At 40.9% G+C, this 18997-nt stretch overlaps 2 protein-coding genes across 2 annotated transcripts; both read right to left on the reverse strand.

Moving 5' to 3' along the window:
• Nucleotides 1-4527: 4527 nt before the first annotated feature.
• LOC311249832 (B-cell receptor CD22-like) lies at nucleotides 4528-7822 on the reverse strand (the record flags this gene model as incomplete). Its single annotated transcript, XM_084341148.1, has 7 exons — nucleotides 4528-5097; nucleotides 5824-5860; nucleotides 5971-6049; nucleotides 6345-6593; nucleotides 6708-7013; nucleotides 7261-7632; nucleotides 7795-7822. The coding sequence occupies 7 exons, from the start codon at nucleotides 7820-7822 to the stop codon at nucleotides 4528-4530; spliced, it is 1641 nt and encodes a 546-aa protein (XP_084197274.1).
• A 5378-nt stretch (nucleotides 7823-13200) lies between these two features.
• Nucleotides 13201-15290, reverse strand: LOC311249833 (myelin-associated glycoprotein-like; the record flags this gene model as incomplete). Its single annotated transcript, XM_084341149.1, has 6 exons — nucleotides 15220-15290; nucleotides 14950-15025; nucleotides 14316-14699; nucleotides 13749-14054; nucleotides 13392-13634; nucleotides 13201-13220 (listed from the first exon to the last, which is right to left on the reverse strand). The coding sequence occupies exons 2-6, from the start codon at nucleotides 15020-15022 to the stop codon at nucleotides 13201-13203; spliced, it is 1026 nt and encodes a 341-aa protein (XP_084197275.1). The 5' UTR covers nucleotides 15023-15025; nucleotides 15220-15290.
• Nucleotides 15291-18997: the final 3707 nt, after the last annotated feature.

Consider the following 18997-nt stretch of genomic DNA (forward strand, 5'->3'; position numbering starts at 1 on the left):
CGATTATCACTGCAGCTGGTGAGGCTCCTTCAGTTGGATCAGGTGACAAATCTGTTGTGTTTTTTTCAAAATACAACCAAACAAATAAATGCACATCAGAAGTAAGATTTGAAAAACAGGAGAGATTTGTTCATCTATCTATCTATCTATCTATCTATCTATCTATCTATCTATCTATCTATCTCCATTAAAAATGTTACAATTATTTCAAATCAGACCTTCAAATCCTGACAAACACATGATAATTTAGGATTAAAGTTTTCACAATAACAGTCCTGGGTACTTGAAGAATTAGTGATAAGCTTCTTCATCTCTTCACAAATACAGATCAGACCATGATGCGATTGTATTTACATAAAAAGTACACAAGGTACTGAACGAAAAAAATTTTAACTATCAACTATAGCTGTCATTTACAATTTTTGGAGTAAAAAAGAGTGTGTCATTCTTTGTGAGTGGCGTGAAAACCTCATGAAAAATTCTATCCCTCAAAAAGACAGTTTACTTTAAAGACGTTTGAGGGTCTTTAAAATGGTGAACATGACGTCTTCATCTTCTCCTTCATGGTGCTTGAATCTCAATCACTCTGTTGACACAGTCTGCTTCATCTGTGTCCTGAGAGAGAGACAGAGAGAGAGAGAGAGACTTTTGACTTTTAACCACCTTTATCAAAATATGTCTATGTATTCATCGCAAGACTATACAAGACACTGCACATCCCCCCTACACACACACAAAATAAAAAAAACCTGTAACAGGACCTTTTCACAAACAGATAACAAGTTAAGTCTCCCTCAAGATACAAACAGCCCCGTCTACACACCACACCTTCTGAAACACATCAGGGTCATTAACCAAAGAATAATACTGACCAGCCCCTTAAACAGTAACTCAGGGTCGACCAGCCCTGAACCCTGCAATCTGTTACACCTCGTGAGCCAAGTAGCCAGTTTAGCCTGGCCAAACAGAAAATTCATTAGCAGATCTCTTAGCTTGGTCCGAGCTGAATACCTGGGCCCCAGTATGTTAAGCCCCTCAGAGAACACCACCCCCATCTTCCCACAGAGAGCAGAGAGTACAGACAGCAAACGATAACATTCAACTAACACATGATGTACAGACTCAGGCACGTTACAGAACACACAGCCCTCCCCCACCTTATGATCCCCTTTAGACCCCAACACATTTGTTGCCAGGGCTCCATGTAAAACCCTCCACTGCAGATCCCCTGACCTCTTAGGCAGCGGGAGCTTATACAGCACCCTCCACCTCAACCCTGCCATCGTCTGTCTGTCAAGGTAGCGCTGCCACTGATGCTCCCCCGTTGTCCTTCAATACTGCAAAGTTCTTAACCTTCACTAACGCTGCATACAAAAATTTCCCCTTTACACCATCAAAAAACCCCAGGCTCGGAGAGGCAAAGGACAGCAGCTTTCTGTCTTCCTGCCAACCTTCTGGACCTGCCGCCAACCGCAGCACCGGGAAGAGTGGAGGCTCCTCCCCTATCGCCTGACTGTAGGGACCCAGCGCTGATGGAGACAGTGGGCCCAGCCCGTCCGTCTGTCTCAGGTGGCCCAGTGTCACAATTCCAGCACTCACAAAACAGCTCCACAGGGTCCCAGAGTAGGTGCCGCCAAGCTGAATGAAAGGGTTGTGGAAGATGGGCTCCTCCCATACCCACGGTCCTGGCCCCACTCCCCCTTCTCGAACATGTTTTACCCGCAGATTCCACTGGATACGGTACGGCTGCGTTACATCTCCGGTACGATTTTGCTCCGTCGTCCTCGTCCGGCAACCCTCACCAGCTGCGTTTTGAGTCCGCCACAGCGCAGCTCCGCCGATCAGCTGGAGTTACGAAACGAGGAATTCTTGCGATAATTACATAATCACACACGACCGGAGTTATATGTATGTGTTATAAACACAACAACACGAAGTGTTCCCGACCAACGGATTAGAAGAAGAGCTCGTATTTGTCTCTTTTTTGAGGTTTTTGTGTTTGTATTAACACGGAGTGTTTTATTTTTAAAATCAACCGGATGTCTTGTTGTTGTTTTTTCGTGTTTGACTTCCTGTCTGCTCTGTGCTAAATTCGGCTGAATTGCTGCGTTGTGTTGCGGCATCCGCCAGAATAGAAGACCTGCGTATCTGATCTGCAGGGCTGCGGACTGCCGGAGCTGGGACGCAGCAGACACGCAGCGCAGCGGACCTGGTGGAAGTTAACACATAGACGAGAGTGCTACGGATCAGCTCCGCCGCCGTGGCGGAGCCGTAACGCAGCCGTACCGTATCCAGTGGAATCTGCGGGTTGGCATCCACCAGCTCTTTAGGACCGTACCGTAGAACCTCAACAGTCTCATGATGTCCACAGCCCCCGGATTCAAAAGGAAGGGCTGTCGGTTCGGTCCAGTGCCACTAGCCTTCGCAACAGCACCCGTGCTGGGTCACCCCAGCAGATATCTGCACGACACAGCAACCTTTGGGCTGCTTGCAGCCTGAAAACCGCCACTCTGCTTTCCAAGTCCACCAGCCCTTGGACACCCTCATGTGCCGGCAGATACAGCACCGCAGCTCTGAGCCAGTGATGACTGGACCAGAAGAAATCCACCAGAGTCCTCTGTAGCCTCTCCAACAGGTCGGCAGGTGAATTAAGAATTGACAGCTTGTGCCACAGTGAAGCCACCAAATTGTTTATTATCAGTGTGCGACCTCTGTAGGAGACCTGAGAGAGGATCCATCTCCACTTTACCAGCCTGGTGGTTTTGGCTGACAAGATTCCCTCTCAGTTCCTACTGACCCAGCCCTCCAAGCCCAGGTACACCCCTAAAACCTTCAACCATCCCATACCTCCTGGTAGTTGTGGGGCCTCTAATTGCCTCCACCCCCCACACAACAGCGCCCCACTCTTCCCCCACTTCACTTTTGCAGACGAAGCCGTTTGATAAATCTGAAGTGCTCGCATTACTGCCTGCAGGTCTTGGTCATTTTTGACCAGCACTGACTCATCGTCTGCATAGGCTGAGACTAAAATGGGGGTTTAAAACCCAATTCTAGGCCCACTCCACCCTGAACCTTCCTACACAGCAAGGCTAGCAATGGTTCAATGGCCACTGTGTATAGTTGCCCTGATAATGGACAGCCCTGCCGAATCTCCCTGCCCAAAGGCACCTGCGTACACAGGCCCCCAGCTACCTTCACTAGACATGAGGCCCCGACATAGAGCATCTTCACCCCAGCAACAAATCGCTCACCCACTCCAAAAGCGTGTAAAGCCTTAAACAGGTAGCCATGGCCCACCCTGTCAAAGGCCTTCTCCTGATCCAAATTTAGAAGACCAAAGTTCACATTTGAGAGTTTTACCAAAAGATTTTAGAGTCAGCACAGAGCACTGCCACCGGCCGCCAGTTCCTCAAGTCACTGAGAGTTAGGTAGCAGAGTTAGGACTGCCCTGCGACAGCTTTGTGGTAGCCCTCCTACAAGAAGGCACTCCATCACCACCTCATATCCATCCTCCCCCTGTCGTTTTTTCCAGCCCAAAGAAAAAAGAGGTAGGTGCATCTATTTCATTTAACATTGAAAAACGAGCCTTTACTCTTGCTCTATCCTGGAGAACGGAGCCCAAATTTCTCCTTAGTTCAGCCAGGTTTTGTCTCCGTTCTGCAGTCTTCTGCTCCTCCTTCATGTGACACTGGACCATACAGTGATCTGAAAATACTGCAAAGGACAACTGTGCCCTAACCAGTCTATTGTTAAAATCCCCCCGGCACTAAGATGTCATCCTGCTCAACCTGAGATAATTCCTGTTTCAGAGCCTCAAACAGCACCACCCTTTCCCTGCCTGTATTATGTGCATACACATTTACAAACACAAACAGCAGCCCCTGAATTGTTGCCCTCTCTACCAACAGCCTGCCTTTACAAACCTCTTTCTGTGAAATCACACCAACCGCCAGCTCTGGCGTGAATAACACTGCAACCCCTGCACTCCTGTTTGTACCATGACTTAGGATGTGAGTGCCCCTCCACCAGAGCCCCCCGTCCACCTCATTATCCACATCTGTATGTTTTTCTTGCAAAGAGATTACATTAACATTTTTCCCCTGGTCTCTGGCCCAATTTATATCAAGTGACCCGATTTTTAAAATCTCCATAAGAAAAGCGGAGAGGAGAAACAGAAAGAGACAGAACCAGCAGGACAATAGGCCTCTGTGACAAACCAGACACACTCAACATATATCCAGTCATCCAAGATTCCTCCTGACAGTTGTACCTCTTTCTTGGAGCCACCCCACACCTGAGGCCACCCTCCTACCCCCGAGCACGTTTCTCACAGATCTGAGAAACTTCTGGGAGTCCGGAAAATATTCAGCCAAATCAATATTCTTCATATTCTTGGTTCTCGTCAGAAAATTATCAATTTCCTCAAAGGAGTAGACTTCACCTTCACCTGCCAGACTGGCTGACAGCTCAGCCTCTCCTACATCCCCCTGAGACATTTACATGTCATTCCACTCTCCTTCAGACTTCTCAGCCGGCCTGCTGACTTCCTGCTGACCACCAGTCTGCCATCTCTGGACCCCAGCCTGCCTTCTCCCAAGTGCAGGTGGCACCCCAGGCACCCCTATGCTCCTTTTCCTCCTCAGTCCATCCATCCTCCTCCAGAGCCTCTGCCTGCTCCCCCTGATAATCCTCACACAGACTGCCTCCTGTTGCAGACTGCCCTCTCACATGTCCTCCACCCGCTATAGGCCCCTGACTCTCCTGAGCTCCATAAGAGGACTGACCTGCAGCTTTACTGTCCTCTGTCACCGTAGCTTCCTCCTCCCTCCTGGGGCAGGCCATCCTCTTATGACTGATTTCCCCACACTCAAAACAACGCAGGCTCTCAGGGGTCGCATACATAGTATAAGCACTTTCACCGTGTTTTACATAGAAGCTGACATTAAGCGTCTGCTCGGGAGATTTTAGATACATCAGCACTTGTCCACTCAAAGATAACACATGCTTCAGATCTGTGCTTCTACACTTCAGAGAGATCGACTTAAACCTGCTTGCAAACTTACCAAAGCGAGACAGCTCCTTTACTAAGGCCTCATCCTTAATAAACGAAGGGACATTGGACACAATAACCCACGTGGTAGGCACACACCTGATGCCGCTGCAAAGCATAAACTCACCTCCACCCTCCGCCTCTCTGGCCGGGGTGGACATCGCCACCACCGTGCCGGAAAAACAAAAGGATCAAACTCCTAAAAAACAATTTAGACCACTAAACTACAAGAAACACTGACCACTCAAACCCGCCACAAGGAAAGGAAATAGGAAAATATAAAGAAAAACAAAGAAAAGAAAAGCACGAAAACAAAGCACTGGCCTCCAGAGCGCACAAAAAAACACACACACACACACACACAAACAAACAAACAAACAAACACACAAGATATGCTGTATATATAATTGATATAAATCAATCTTAATGTTGTGTTATTGTTTATTGTGTTCTGTCCAAATGTTTGGACGAATTGTATTTGGATGCTTTGGCAACATTGTTATTGAAACTTTCATGCCAATAAAGCCCCTTTGAATTGAATTGAATTGAATTGAATTGAATTGAAAGAGACAGGAAGAGAGAGAGAGACAGAGAGAGAGAGGTGTTGGTGCTCTGCAGTGAGTTTAATGCAGCTGAAAGAGAAATGCCAGCAGCACCTTGAGCTTGTCTTGGTAAATCAAAGTCTAATATAAAGTGAGATTAGCTCTCCTTAATGAAATGAAGACAGTTTACTGTTGACAGAATAATGTACCTGTCCTCATCTAGTAGCTTACCTTCACTGGTTTGTTGCAGCATCTTGATCTGAACCAGCTGAAAGAAAAGGAGATGGAATAAATAAACATGAATACAAGTGAAACATTTTAAAGAGAACAATAAGTCTGTAGCTGGAAATGATCACATCATAGAAAAGTTGGTCTCACCACTCAAAGATGACGATTGTACTGCAGAGCATTATGACTCCCAGGATCTTCACTGTAATGTAGACAGGAAGCCCAAACTCTGTAACAAGACAGCATGGTCACCTTCTCCTTAATGGAAAATGTTACGGCTCTAAAACATCCTGAACTTTAATTCCTTCTGTTAACCTCAAATGTAAACTTGTACATCATAAAACACGACCTTCAGCACTTTTCTCTGCAAGTAAGAGTTTATTAATATAGAATAATTTCATTAAAAATGCAGGAAAAAAGTTATTTTCAGGATGCTAAAACAAGCCATCCAGAAGCAGAAAAGATAAAAAAAAAAAAAAAAAGTTAGATTAAAATGAGCAGATTCAGTCCAGTTCTACATTTACCTGCAACATTCAAATGGATCTGTGACGACGTCTGGTTACCGAGATCATTTGTGGCCACACAGTAATAATCTCCTCGATCTTTCACATCAAAGCTGTAAAAGTGTCCTTCAGATACATTCATTGGTCCATCTTTACTGTTCCTGAACCAGGTGAAGCTGCTGACGGGAGGCTTGGCTCTGCTGGAGCAGGTGAGGTTCACCCAGCTACCTGCTGATGCACTGATGGACACTGAGGTGTCTTTAGGAGCATCTGAGGAAAATGTGACAGAGATGTGAGATATGAGAGTAACATCAGAGCCTGAATAAGATCCTTTATTTGTATCATGTGCTGACAGGGTCCAATAACAAACTCTGGTTGTCTTACATGAAACACTGAGAGTCTTTGTCTCCTCTGCTGTCTTGACATCTTGTCCTTCATTCACAGGATATGTGGCAGAACAGCGGATGTTGTATCCATCACGTTGGTCTGACAGAGTGATGGTCTCCTGGATTTTAGTTGTGAAGGTCCCATCTGTGTTTTCCTCTATTTTGTTGTGAGAGTCTTGTTGGAGACTCCAGGTGAGTTTAGGAGGGGAGTGTGGACAGGGAGTGAAAGCTGAGCAGGTTATAGTGACAGACTCCTTCTCCTTCAGATCACCTGAGATCTCAATTGTGGGGCGACGAGGAGAATCTGTGGGTTCAAACCAAACACATATTTAAATAATCAACAAAATCATGTTAAATTCAGATATTTGTGTTTTTAAATGCCAAAGCTGAAACAGAATCTCACAATCACACAATTTCCTCCATAATGTGACCATTTAATGTCAAACTGTAATGACACTTCAGAAATAAAATGTATTCAAGTGTAACTGATTTCCCTTTTTATTCTGAACAATAACATTATAGACTGACTGACAGAAACAAAACTCTCTTACCTTCAACTGTTATTAGAAGAGGATCACAAATAGCTGTTGCCTTGAACGGTTCGTTCTCAATTCTGAAGTAGTATGTGTTTGTGTAACTTGTGATTAAACTGGAAAATAAAGTGGTGCAGTTTCTCTCTCTCAGGTTTCCAGTTATCTTCATTGGATAGATGTTATCTTTCTTGTTACTGTGGAAAATCACATTGTCTTTATTGGAGGTACTCTTAATCCACACTCCAAAGATTTCTCTGCTGCTGTTAAACTCTTGTCCTGGTTTAGCACTAAAGTTACATGGGATTTGTAAACAGGATCCACTCAGTGCTTCCATCTTCTTTGGTGCAGTTATGAAGAGGGCTGAATCATCAGGACAATCAGCCAAAACACCTGTAAACCAGACTCACGATTAACATTATGTGGAAAGTTAATAATAAACAAAGCAACAGTATGATGTATGCTGTTAACACTGTCAGTATAAATCATTTCACTGAAGTCTAAACTGTAAACAATGAATGTCTCCAAATAAAAGTGAGTGAACAAACAGCTCACCTGGGAGAAAGAAGACACTCAGCAACATGTTGGCTGTCACCATATTCACACACAGGACTGACATGACACATCACCTGGGTTTGTAAAAAAAAAACTAAACAACAAAACTTTTTTACTTTTCAATAATTCAACCAAAACATCTTTTAATCAAACAGATAACACAACATGTGCAGAGTTGAACTGAAAACAAGTTCAACATGAATTAAAAGTAAGACATTTTTGTTAAACTAAAACCCACCAAATAAAAAAATCACGTCTTTTCATAAAAAGCAGCTAAATAAAAACCTGAGTTAGAAAGTTCAAACATAAAAAGCAGTAACATTTGTCCTTACCAAGTGATCCTCCAGATTAAACAATTAGTTTTAAGATAAAAAGATCAGTGAATCTCAGCAGCACTGCAGCAGACCCAGTAACAGACGTCTCTGCTCAGACTTCGTACTGTAAAAGCAAACAGGCGAAGATAAAGGTGCAGAAATAAGAGAAGTCTTCATCCTTCCTCTTCACACCATCTGAGTGAGGAAGTCATCAGCTCATCAGAGTGCAAAGTCGTTATTTTTAAATATGACTTGATCACAGGCCTCACTGGAGCCTGTATGTATCATCTTCTTATAGTTCATGTTAAGTTAACAAAAATAGTGACATGTTTAACAAATATTCAATTCATATATTGATCACATGTAGTTACGAGTGTTTAGTTCATGTGGAACCGTTTTGTTAAAACAAAGGAGAATGATGTGAGACCATCAGTACAGACAGACTGTTTTATTAGACAAATATGTGAGAAACTCCCCCAGAGTAAGATCATATCACCAAAGACTCATTCATCACACAACAAACAGCTGTTTCCTCTGTAGGAAATCTATAATAATACAAGTTAAAGCGGCTCTGCAGAACTTTTGTGTTGTGCTGGAAGCCGGTCCTTAGGTTATGTTAGCGGACTCCATTTCTAAACTACCGTTAGCTGCTGTTAGCTGGCATTAAACAACTTAAACAAGTCACTCACTAGCTTGTATAGACACCAGAGAGAGACAGAGAAGGTCTCATTATTCATGTTACAATCTGTTCACATACAGCCACTAAAAAAGTGAAGAAAAACCCAGCAGCTGTTACTGTACAGTTGTGGAGCACATGATGAAGACAATTTGCTGCAGAGAGCTGGGTGGAGGACGTGTTGACAGAATCAGCAAATCAACTTCCCTGTTTACTCTCAGTTCTCAGCTTTATTCACGACTTAAACAGTTCACAACCCACCACTCCCCTTTAGCATTCTCACTTTATCAGCCATATATATTACAATAGAAAAATAAATCAAATAATTATTGAAAGGACAGTGACATGCAGTGGATAAACACTGAGACAATTATCACTGCAGCTGGTGAGGCTCCTTCAGTTGGATCAGGTGACAAACCTGTTGTGTTTTTTTCAAAATACAACCAAACAAATAAATGCACATCAGAAGTAAGATTTGAAAAACAGGAGAGATTTGTTCACTTTTTGCAGCACACACCCGTAAAAAGTGTTCTGTGTTCATGTTAAATTATAAAGACAGTGAATAGAAACGATTTGTATCTAGTTAATCTATTTTTAAGCTACATTTAGGTCTACATTATAAATTATATTTTCATGACCTGTTGATGTTATATTTCCAATTAGCAGATTTAAAAGGCTGCACATAGATATAGCCTATACATGAACAACAACGGCTCCAACCTCATTTTCAACACTATGACCTCATGAAAACTCATGAAAAATTCTGTCCTTCAAAAAGACAGTTAACTTTAAAGACGTTTGAGGATCTTTAAAATGGTGAACAGTCATGTCATCTTCCTCTTCTCCTTCATGATGCTTGGATCTCCATCATGATGGGACATGTTTAACAAATATTCAATTCATATATTGATCACATGTAGTTATGAGTGTTTAGTTCATGTGGAACCATTTTGTAATAACAAAGGAGAATGATGTGAAACCATCAGTACAGACAGACTGTTTTATTAGACAAATATGTGAGAAACTTGCCCAGAGTAAGATCATATCACCAAAGACTCATTCATCACACAACAAAGACAGAGCTGGTGGGCTTCTTCTGTTGGATCAGGTTCTGAATCTGTTGTGATATTTTGAAAATACAACCAAACAAATAAATGCACATCTGAAGTAAGATTTGAAAAACAGGGGAGATTTGTTCACTTTTTGCAGCACACAGCTGTAAAAAGTGTTCTGTGTTCATGTTAAATTATAAAGACGGTGAATAGAAACATTTAGGCTACGTTCACACTGCAGGTCTTAATGTACAATTCCGATTTATGGCTCAAATCCGATTTTTTGTTTGGCCGTTCACATTACCTCTTTAAATGCGGCCTGTCTACGGATTGCTGTGTGAACAGCTCACGCTCCTGAAGTGACCCGCATGCGCAGTTGATCATTGATGACATCACGCCACAGCGGTGTTTACGGAAGCGAACATGGCAACGGCAACCGGTAACGTGGGACTGTATGGCTTAATGCTAAAAACAGTGTGGCGGCAGCCGGCATATTTGTGAGCGGGTGATATCACGACGAGGAAGAGGAGAAAGAAAGTTCATATTTTAATGATGGCTCTATGCGGAGCATAGACTAGAGCATAGACGGAGCATTCACTGCTGTCCTCCATGTTTGTTTTGATTATGTTCGTGGCTCCCGCCCGCTTTTCAATCAACTTTATTTGTCATTCATTTACAAAACAGTGCAGCACATTAAATGCGACCTGGCTGTTAAGATTGCGGTCGCATTCAAAAAAATCCGATACGTATCCGATTCAGTACCACATTTAAATGTGGCCTGAATCTGATTAGAAAATGTCAGATTCAATGCGACTTGTGCTGTTCACACTGTCAAAAGCAAATCAGATATGGGTCACATATGAGCGAAAAAATCAGATTCAGGTCACTTGTAACTGCGGTGTGAACGTAGCATAAGTGTCTAAGTCGCCTATCTTACACTGAAACTTGTATTTTTAAGCTACATAGGTCTACAGTTATACTTCAATGATTAATCAACAATGAAATGATCAACTTCCTCTGTTTAGTTAAAGTTCTCAGCATTTCCCGAGCACATGACATCCTCAGTTTACCATCCACCACTCTCTTTTACTTACTTTAAGTCTTCAACGACAATTTTATGAATGCTTTTAATTCAGCAGTCATCTACACATGTACATACAAACGTGTGATAGAATAAGATACAAATGCTTTTCTACAAAACACTTTCTGCTTAAAAAGATATTTTTGAACACCATCGGGGGTATTATTATAACTTATTTTAAAGCAAAATAAATATTTTTGTGGCATGAAACACACATGTTGACTGGTGTACTGTGTCAGACATCCTTTAACATCTGTTCTCAGTGTTTCAAACAGGTTATAACTGCAGCACATGTCAAACTGTGATAAATAAAATGGGCTCACCTAGCCCTAGCAACCCACATGAAGGCCGGTCTGACCAACGCCCCACAAGTGGCCCTAACCACTCTGAAACTCAGAGCTCACACGTGTCCTTGACGCCTCTGTAGGACACTCCCACACCCAGTTTAAAAAAGCCTGCCAACTCCTCTCCAGTTAGTTAGAACTGAAGAAGCCTCTTGGATGAGAGGTGAAACGTCTCCAAGAAAGTCCAGTTGCCTACGATACAGCACCTAGAAATACTGTATAAACTGAGTATCAGCCTGCTGGTGTCCATGATGTTTCCCACACAGACTCAGTCCTGCATCAGATTACAGGAAATAGTTCATGATAATCAATATGCATCAATGGAGGAGGTCAAGTTTTTGCTGTTTTATTGCTGCACAATAAGGAGGATTATTAAAGAGAAACAGTTTGTAAATAAACAAGTAAAAAATAATACAGATGACACATTAAAGTGAGGTGGGAGTTGATTGTCATTCATACATAGAATTATACTTATGATCAAGTTACATGACCAAGATATCTCTTAAAGGATTCATTTCGACAGTAATAATAATGCGGCCGGTGAGATTTCCATTGTCTGTTTGTGTTAGAACCACAAGATGGAGGCAATGCAACAGTATTATGAGTAAGTCCACTTTGTTCACAAACTAAACACTTCCATGTTTGTGAGATGAATTCAGGTGAGAGGAGTTGTGAAAAGGAGCAGTTCAAAGTGTCAGCATTATTTCAAATCAGACCTTCAACTCCTGACAAACACACAAACAAAATGTAATACCAACTACAGCGGTCATATAAATTTAGTTGAGTAAAAAAAGGCTTTGTGTCATTCTTTGTGAGCGGTGTGAAAACCTCATGACAAATTCTGTCCCTCAAAAAGACAGTTAACTTTAAAATGGTGAACATGACGTCTTCCTCTTCTCCGTCATGATGCTTGAATCTCCATCATGATGTTAACATAGTCTGCTTCATCTGTGTCCTGAGAGAGAGACAGAGAGACAGAGAGAGAGAGAGAGAGAGAGGTGTTGGTGCTCTGCAGTGAGTTTAATGCAGCTGAAAGAGAAATGCCAGCAGCACCTTGAGCTTGTCTTGGTAAATCAAAGTCTAATATAAAGTGAGATTAGCTCTCCTTAATGAAATGAAGACAGTTTACTGTTGACAGAATAATGTACCTGTCCTCATCTAGTAGCTTACCTTCACTGGTTTGTTGCAGCATCTTGATCTGAACCAGCTGAAAGAAAAGGAGATGGAATAAATAAACATGAATACAAGTGAAACATTTTAAAGAGAACAATAAGCCTGTAGCTGGAAATGATCACATCATAGAAAAGTTGGTCTCACCACTGAAAGATGACGATTGTACTGCAGAGCATTATGACTCCCAGGATCTTCACTGTAACGTAGACAGAAAGCCCAAACTCTGTAACAAGACAGCATGGTCACCTTCTCCTCAATGGAAAATGTTACGACTCTAAAACATCCTGAACTTTAATTCCTTCTGTTAACCTCAAATGTAAACTTGTACATCATAAAACACGACCTTCAGCACTTCATTAACCAAAATAAAATGTCTAACATGAAACACTGAGAGTCAAACTGACTCTGAGTTCTCACAAAGCTGAATTTCATTAACAGAACAAACTGTATTCAACAATAAATGCTCTCCAGCCACCACGAGGTGCTGAGCAGATCTTTTCTCTCCATGTAAGAGTTTATTAATATAGAATAATTTAATTAAAAATGCAGTAAAAAAATTATTCACAGGATACTAAAACAAACAAATGAGCAATGGGACAAATTATAGCTGCTGCGCAGCGATGGGTCGGCTCCGGGCTATTTTTGGCAAATTTAGGCAATTCTGAGCAACAAACAGGAGAATAGGAAGACAAGACAGTTGACAACAATGTTCATTTTGGACCACTTGAGACTTGAACCCACAACTTCTGGAACCAAAGACTGTCATCTATCGCTCTGAGCGTATGACTTCCTCAGAAGAAAGAAGAAAGAAAGAAAGAATTCCTAGGAATACAATAGTGTCCTGGCAGCTTAGCTGCCCGGACCCTAACAAGCCACCCAGAAGCAGAAAAGAAGAAAAAAAAAAAAAAAAAAAAATTAGATTAAAATTATTCAGATTCAGTTCAGTTCTACATTTACCTGAACTATTCCTCCACAATGACCTCTGACTACCAAGATCATTTGTGGCCACACAGTAATAATCTCCTCGATCTTTCACATCAAAGCTGTAAAAGTGTCCTTCAGATACATTCATTGGTCCATCTGTGCTGTTCCTGAACCAGGTGAAGCTGCTGACGGGAGGCTTGGCTCTGCTGGAGCAGGTCAGGTTCACCCAGCTACCTGCTGATGCACTGATGGACACTGAGGTGTCTTTAGGAGCATCTGAGGAAAATGTGACAGAGATGTGAGATATGAGAGTAACATCAGAGCCTGAATAAGATCCTTTATTTGTATCATGTGCTGACAGGATCCAATAACAAACTCTGGTTGTCTTACATGAAACACTGAGAAACTTCCTCCTCTTTGCTTTCTTGACGTCTTTTCCTTCATTCACAGGATATGTGGCAGAACAGCTGATGTTGTATCCATCATGTTGGTCTGACAGAGTGATGGTCTCCTGGATTTTAGTTGTAAAGGTCCCATCTGTGTTTTCCTCTATTTTGTTGTGAGAGTCTTGTTGGAGATTCCAGGTGAGTTTAGGAGGAGAGTGTGGACAGGGAGTGAAAGCTGAGCAGGTTATAGTGACAGACTCCTTCTCCTTCAGATCACCTGGGATCTCAATTCTGGGGCGACGAGGAGAATCTGTGGGTTCAAATCAAACGCACATTTTAGATGGAAAAATAAATTAGAAATAAAAATAAAAACACATTACCAAACACAGCTGACACAGAATCTCACACTTCTTTTTTGAAACTACATAGAGTAAAAATAAAAGTTTGCTCTGCTTTTAGTAACTTTGATGTCAAATTATATTAAAACTTAAATTCACTGCAAAGTGAAAAAAGTATTTTTATTCTGAACAATAACATTATATACTGACTGTAAGAAACAAAACTCTCTTACCTTCAACTGTTATTAGAAGAGGATCACAAACAGCTGTTGCCTTGAATGGTTCGTTCTCAATTCTGAAGTAGTATGTGTTTGTGTAATTAGTGATTAAACTGGAAAATAAAGTGGTGCAGTTTTTCTCACTCAGGTTTCCAGTAATATTCATTGGATAGGTGTTATTTGTTCTACTACTGTGGAAAATCACATTGTTTGGATACATTTTAAATTCAGGGTCATTTTTAATCCACACTCCAAAGATTTCTCTGCTGCTGTTAAACTCTTGTTCTGTTTTAGGTCTAAAGTTACATGGGATTTGCAAACAAGATCCACTCAGTGCTTCCATCTTCTTTGGTGCAGTGATGAAGAGGGCTGAATCATCAGGACAAGCAGCCAAAACACCTGTAAACCAGACTCATGATTAATAAAATCTGGAATATAAAGTTGATGATAAACAAAGCAGCAGTACGTTGTTTGCTGGTCTTTTTCTCTGTCCTGTGAACAATGTCAGTATAAAACATTTCACTTTGCAGTCAGGACATGAACAGTTAGATAAAGTAACTCTGTCTGCTCTTTCTGCTTTATTTCTAAATGGAGTCTAAACTGTAAATAATCATGTCTTCAAATAAAAGTGAGTGAACAAACAGCTCACCTGAAACAAAGAAGACACTCAGCAACATGTTGACTGTCACCATATTCACACACAGGACTGCCATGACACTCATCACCTGGAAAATAATTTTTAAAAACGTGTTCGTAGATTAGGTTATTATAGATCAACTAAAATGTCACTCAAGCAACGTCTCATTTCTTTGAGGCTCATTTCTGCTAAACCAACAATTAAAATTTCTTGCATTAAAAGCAGCAAAATAAAAACCTCTCTCAGTCAAACATAAGAAAAAGCATTAACATTTGACCTTACCAAACGAGTCTGCAGCTACAACGGGGAAACAATCAGTTGCAGCAGAACCGCATCAGAGCCGGTAACGGACGTCCCTGCTCAGACGTTTTGATATAAAAGGAAAACAGATGACTAAAATACTGTATCTATAAGAGTCTCCATTCTTCCTGTTCACACCCTGTGAGTGAGGAAGTCATCAGGTCATCAGAATGGAAATGAGTCATTCTTTAAATGTTATTTTTATCACTGCACTCAGTGGAGCCTGTATGTGTTATCTTCTTTTGTAATACATATTACGTTAACATCAATAGCAAACAATAGAAAAAGTAATAATAAAAGTTAACTCCAGAAATAGCCAGAAAACGTCGACATTTTACGTTTCTGCAAGCCATGGGCAACTTCACATTAGTACGTGTCGTTGTACCATACTGACAGTTTGCATTATGTGTCATATTACATTATGTGTGTATGAGCTGACTTTCATGTCAGGAGGTGAAGGCCATGGTGGTAGTGAGAGTTCAGGACATTTTCCAGCCCACAGAACCAGGAAAGTCAAAACATGATCTTACCCTAACCCTTACCGAGCGGTTTATGTGCCTAAAACCAGACCATGAGCACAGCTTGGTCACAACATAAAATTGAACATACAGAAAAGTTGAGTTTCAGTTTTTTTTCCGTGGTTTATAGAAATGTACATTAATTCTGGCAGTTTGGTCGTCACACAACAAGCAGCTGTTTCTTCTGTAGGAAATCAATGATGATACAAGTTAACAAAAGGGTAGAGCTGTTGCTTTACTGTGTTGCTATTGTAAACCTGACTGCTGTAGCTGGAAAAGATTTATAACCTGCATGTAGTTCACTGTCAACTTTCCATCATCACCGGAGATGAGAGGAGCTGCTTCTCATACAGCTGAAATCTCACCTGGCACTAAATTACAGGAGAAAAAGATTGAGATTATGTATATATTTTTAAATGCAACTGTATACTTCATCTAGATCTCTTTCTGGTGAAGCTCATTTAGCTGTATCAGAGAGCGAATTTGTTGTATGAAGCACATGATGAATACATTTTGCTGCAGACAGCTGTGTGGAGGACTTGTTGACAGAAGCAGCAAACTAACTTCTTGTTTCCCTGAACTGTAAGTTCTCAGTTCTGTTTGACTTTATCAGGTACATCCATCCACTTCTCTTTAGCAATCTCGCTTTGGTTTATCAGCCACATATTTATACATATATGTGTGTTCTTCCTCCCTCATCCAAGCTTGGGTCCTCTATCAGAGGACTGCACTCTTCTGGACAGATCTCGGATGTTGGTCCTGAAATCTGCTGGAGCCACTCTCCAAGTTTTGGGGTCACAGCCCCAAATGCTCCTATTACCTTTGTTTCCCTGACCTTTTAGTTCTCAGGTCGGTTCATGACTTCATCGGGTTATGTCCCAACACTTCTCTTTAGCATTCTCACTTTCAGATTACAGTTCTCTTTCATTGGATATATGTGTATATATATATATATATATATATATATATATATATGTATATATATATATATATATATATACACACAAACACACATATTTATATATATATACAAACCAATGATTCTTCTGAGAAAAATTCTGCATAAGTACATGTAAAATGTTTGAAATGTAACATTTAAATTGGAAATTTAAAATAGTTTCTATTATTTCATTATCAGAAATAAAAACTATTTGAATTATTAGAAGAATGATTAAAATTTTCAGTTCTTTAGGAATTTTTTAATGTAGTTTAACTGAAAAGTGTCATTTATTGTTCATTTATCAGAACACTGAACATTTACTGCTGATGATCTCAAAGAACAAGTGAAATGTTATGCAGATTTGTGCTGCTTAAACCAAATTCATCACTCAGACGTGTTTTATTCATGGAAATAGAGATTATTGTTCATTTGACACTAATATTTCACTAATATATTAACTAATATAATATATAATATATTTTCACTTTATTCTACCAATCCATGCAATCAGACACTGTAACTTGCCCGCTGAGCAAAAACATGTCCAAAACACTTCAATTCAATGTCTTTGACGATGTTGAAAAGACTTCCAGTGGAGAGCCTGAATGAAAGTTTTTTTGACGTCTTCTTTAAACGTCTTTTCAGCTTTCACTACTGATGACCAAGTGACATCCGCTCAGTGTTCAAAATTCAAGTTTTTTACAATTTAATTTAAAGATATTTATGTTTTGAAACAGGAGGGCAAGAGGGGAGACAATGGGGGCAGATAAGAGGGATTAATAGTTTATTTCTAAGCGGTGAGTTCAGCAATGACATAAAATGGAATTATAACATCGCAGCATAAACGTAGACTTATCTTTTTGAATTAGAGGCTTCACAGTGCATCCTGTCTTTTTGTTATTTCTTCCTTTTGCCACTTCCTCTCTCAAAAAGACAAATAACAGATACGTGGGAAAAAACTGTAAATAACTTCAGCAGTGGCATAAATAATAATAAGAAAATAAACTATTGATAAGACTCAGAATTATCAAAATATAATAGAAACAGGAACAGAAACAGACACTGAAGGTTTTACACATGGAGCAGCTTTGGCAGGAAATAGCCTCCTCCCCTCCCCTCAGCCACAACCTCTCGTATTCAGATCAGAGAAACCATCCAGATAAAAGTTGCCCTCAATAACAAGACCAGCGAATCGCTTCCATTTTATTTCACAATTGAAATTAAATTAAAAGTTAAAATAAAAAAAGGGAGTCTCAATAATAGTTATAAGTTAGCTTATCATGATACACAGGAGGGCTGTAAGGTTAAAACTGATGAATTCACAGTGTGTAAATCTGTCACACGTGTTAAGGAAAAGTCCTGGTCCTCTGTGATCCAGAGATAGCAGCTGAAGACACAGGGGTTGTGAGGTTGGGGCTCAGGTGAAGGATGGAAGCTGAGCCCTAACCCTAACCCTAACAACATAAAATGCATAACATCAGGATCTGTAACAGCAAAATAAAGGCTGCTTTCATTGGTACCCCACATGGACAAATACATTTACATGGCAATTTGCTGTAATCTGCACAAACAAGTGTCACACCTAATGATAAGTTACATAGATGAAGATTTATTTATTCTCCCCACAACCCACCTTGCATTTTCACATTCCTTACCCTTCAGTGCTGAGAGTGAAGTTACTCATTGTGTCAACCGGCCCAGTCTGTCTGTGTCTGCTGGCTCAGACAGCTGAGAATGAGAACCTCAACACAGATTGGTATGTTCCACCCTGGTAGCAAAACAATGCCCTCAAGGTTAGAGTGGCCCTCTAAACAAGAGGTGTGAAGCTGTGAAAGCTGAGTTATGAGGAGTGCAGGGCAAGACGGTGTATAGGTCGTCATACGTCCTCCAGTCATACAGGAACACGTTATCACATTGTAAAGAGACTGCACACTTTCCCTGAAGCACATTGCAGATGACAGCTCACTTGACCTTTAACTTGTTTGAGTCATAAATTCAGGACCTGCAGCGCTGAGCTCAGCGCCTTGTTATTTACATCACAACAGGTTGTTAGAATTCAGAGGCCGTCTTAAAATATGCTGCGTGGTTTTAATGTGTGCGCTCTCCCTTTTACCTACACATGAGCAAGTTAAAGACTGAAGCTGACTAAGATAATGAACATATAAACATTGCGCACCTGCTAAAAAAACAGCATATTAGCAGTGTCATTGTGAAAATGTTAGCATGCTGACGTTTGCATTATGCTAAAAGCCCTGCTGTGCCTTAGTACAGCCTCACAGAGCTGTAGCAAGTTTTTTTACCT

This window comes from Pagrus pagrus, assembly GCF_965226575.1.
Source record: "Pagrus pagrus genome assembly, chromosome: 20".
Classification (NCBI taxonomy): domain Eukaryota; kingdom Metazoa; phylum Chordata; class Actinopteri; order Spariformes; family Sparidae; genus Pagrus; species Pagrus pagrus.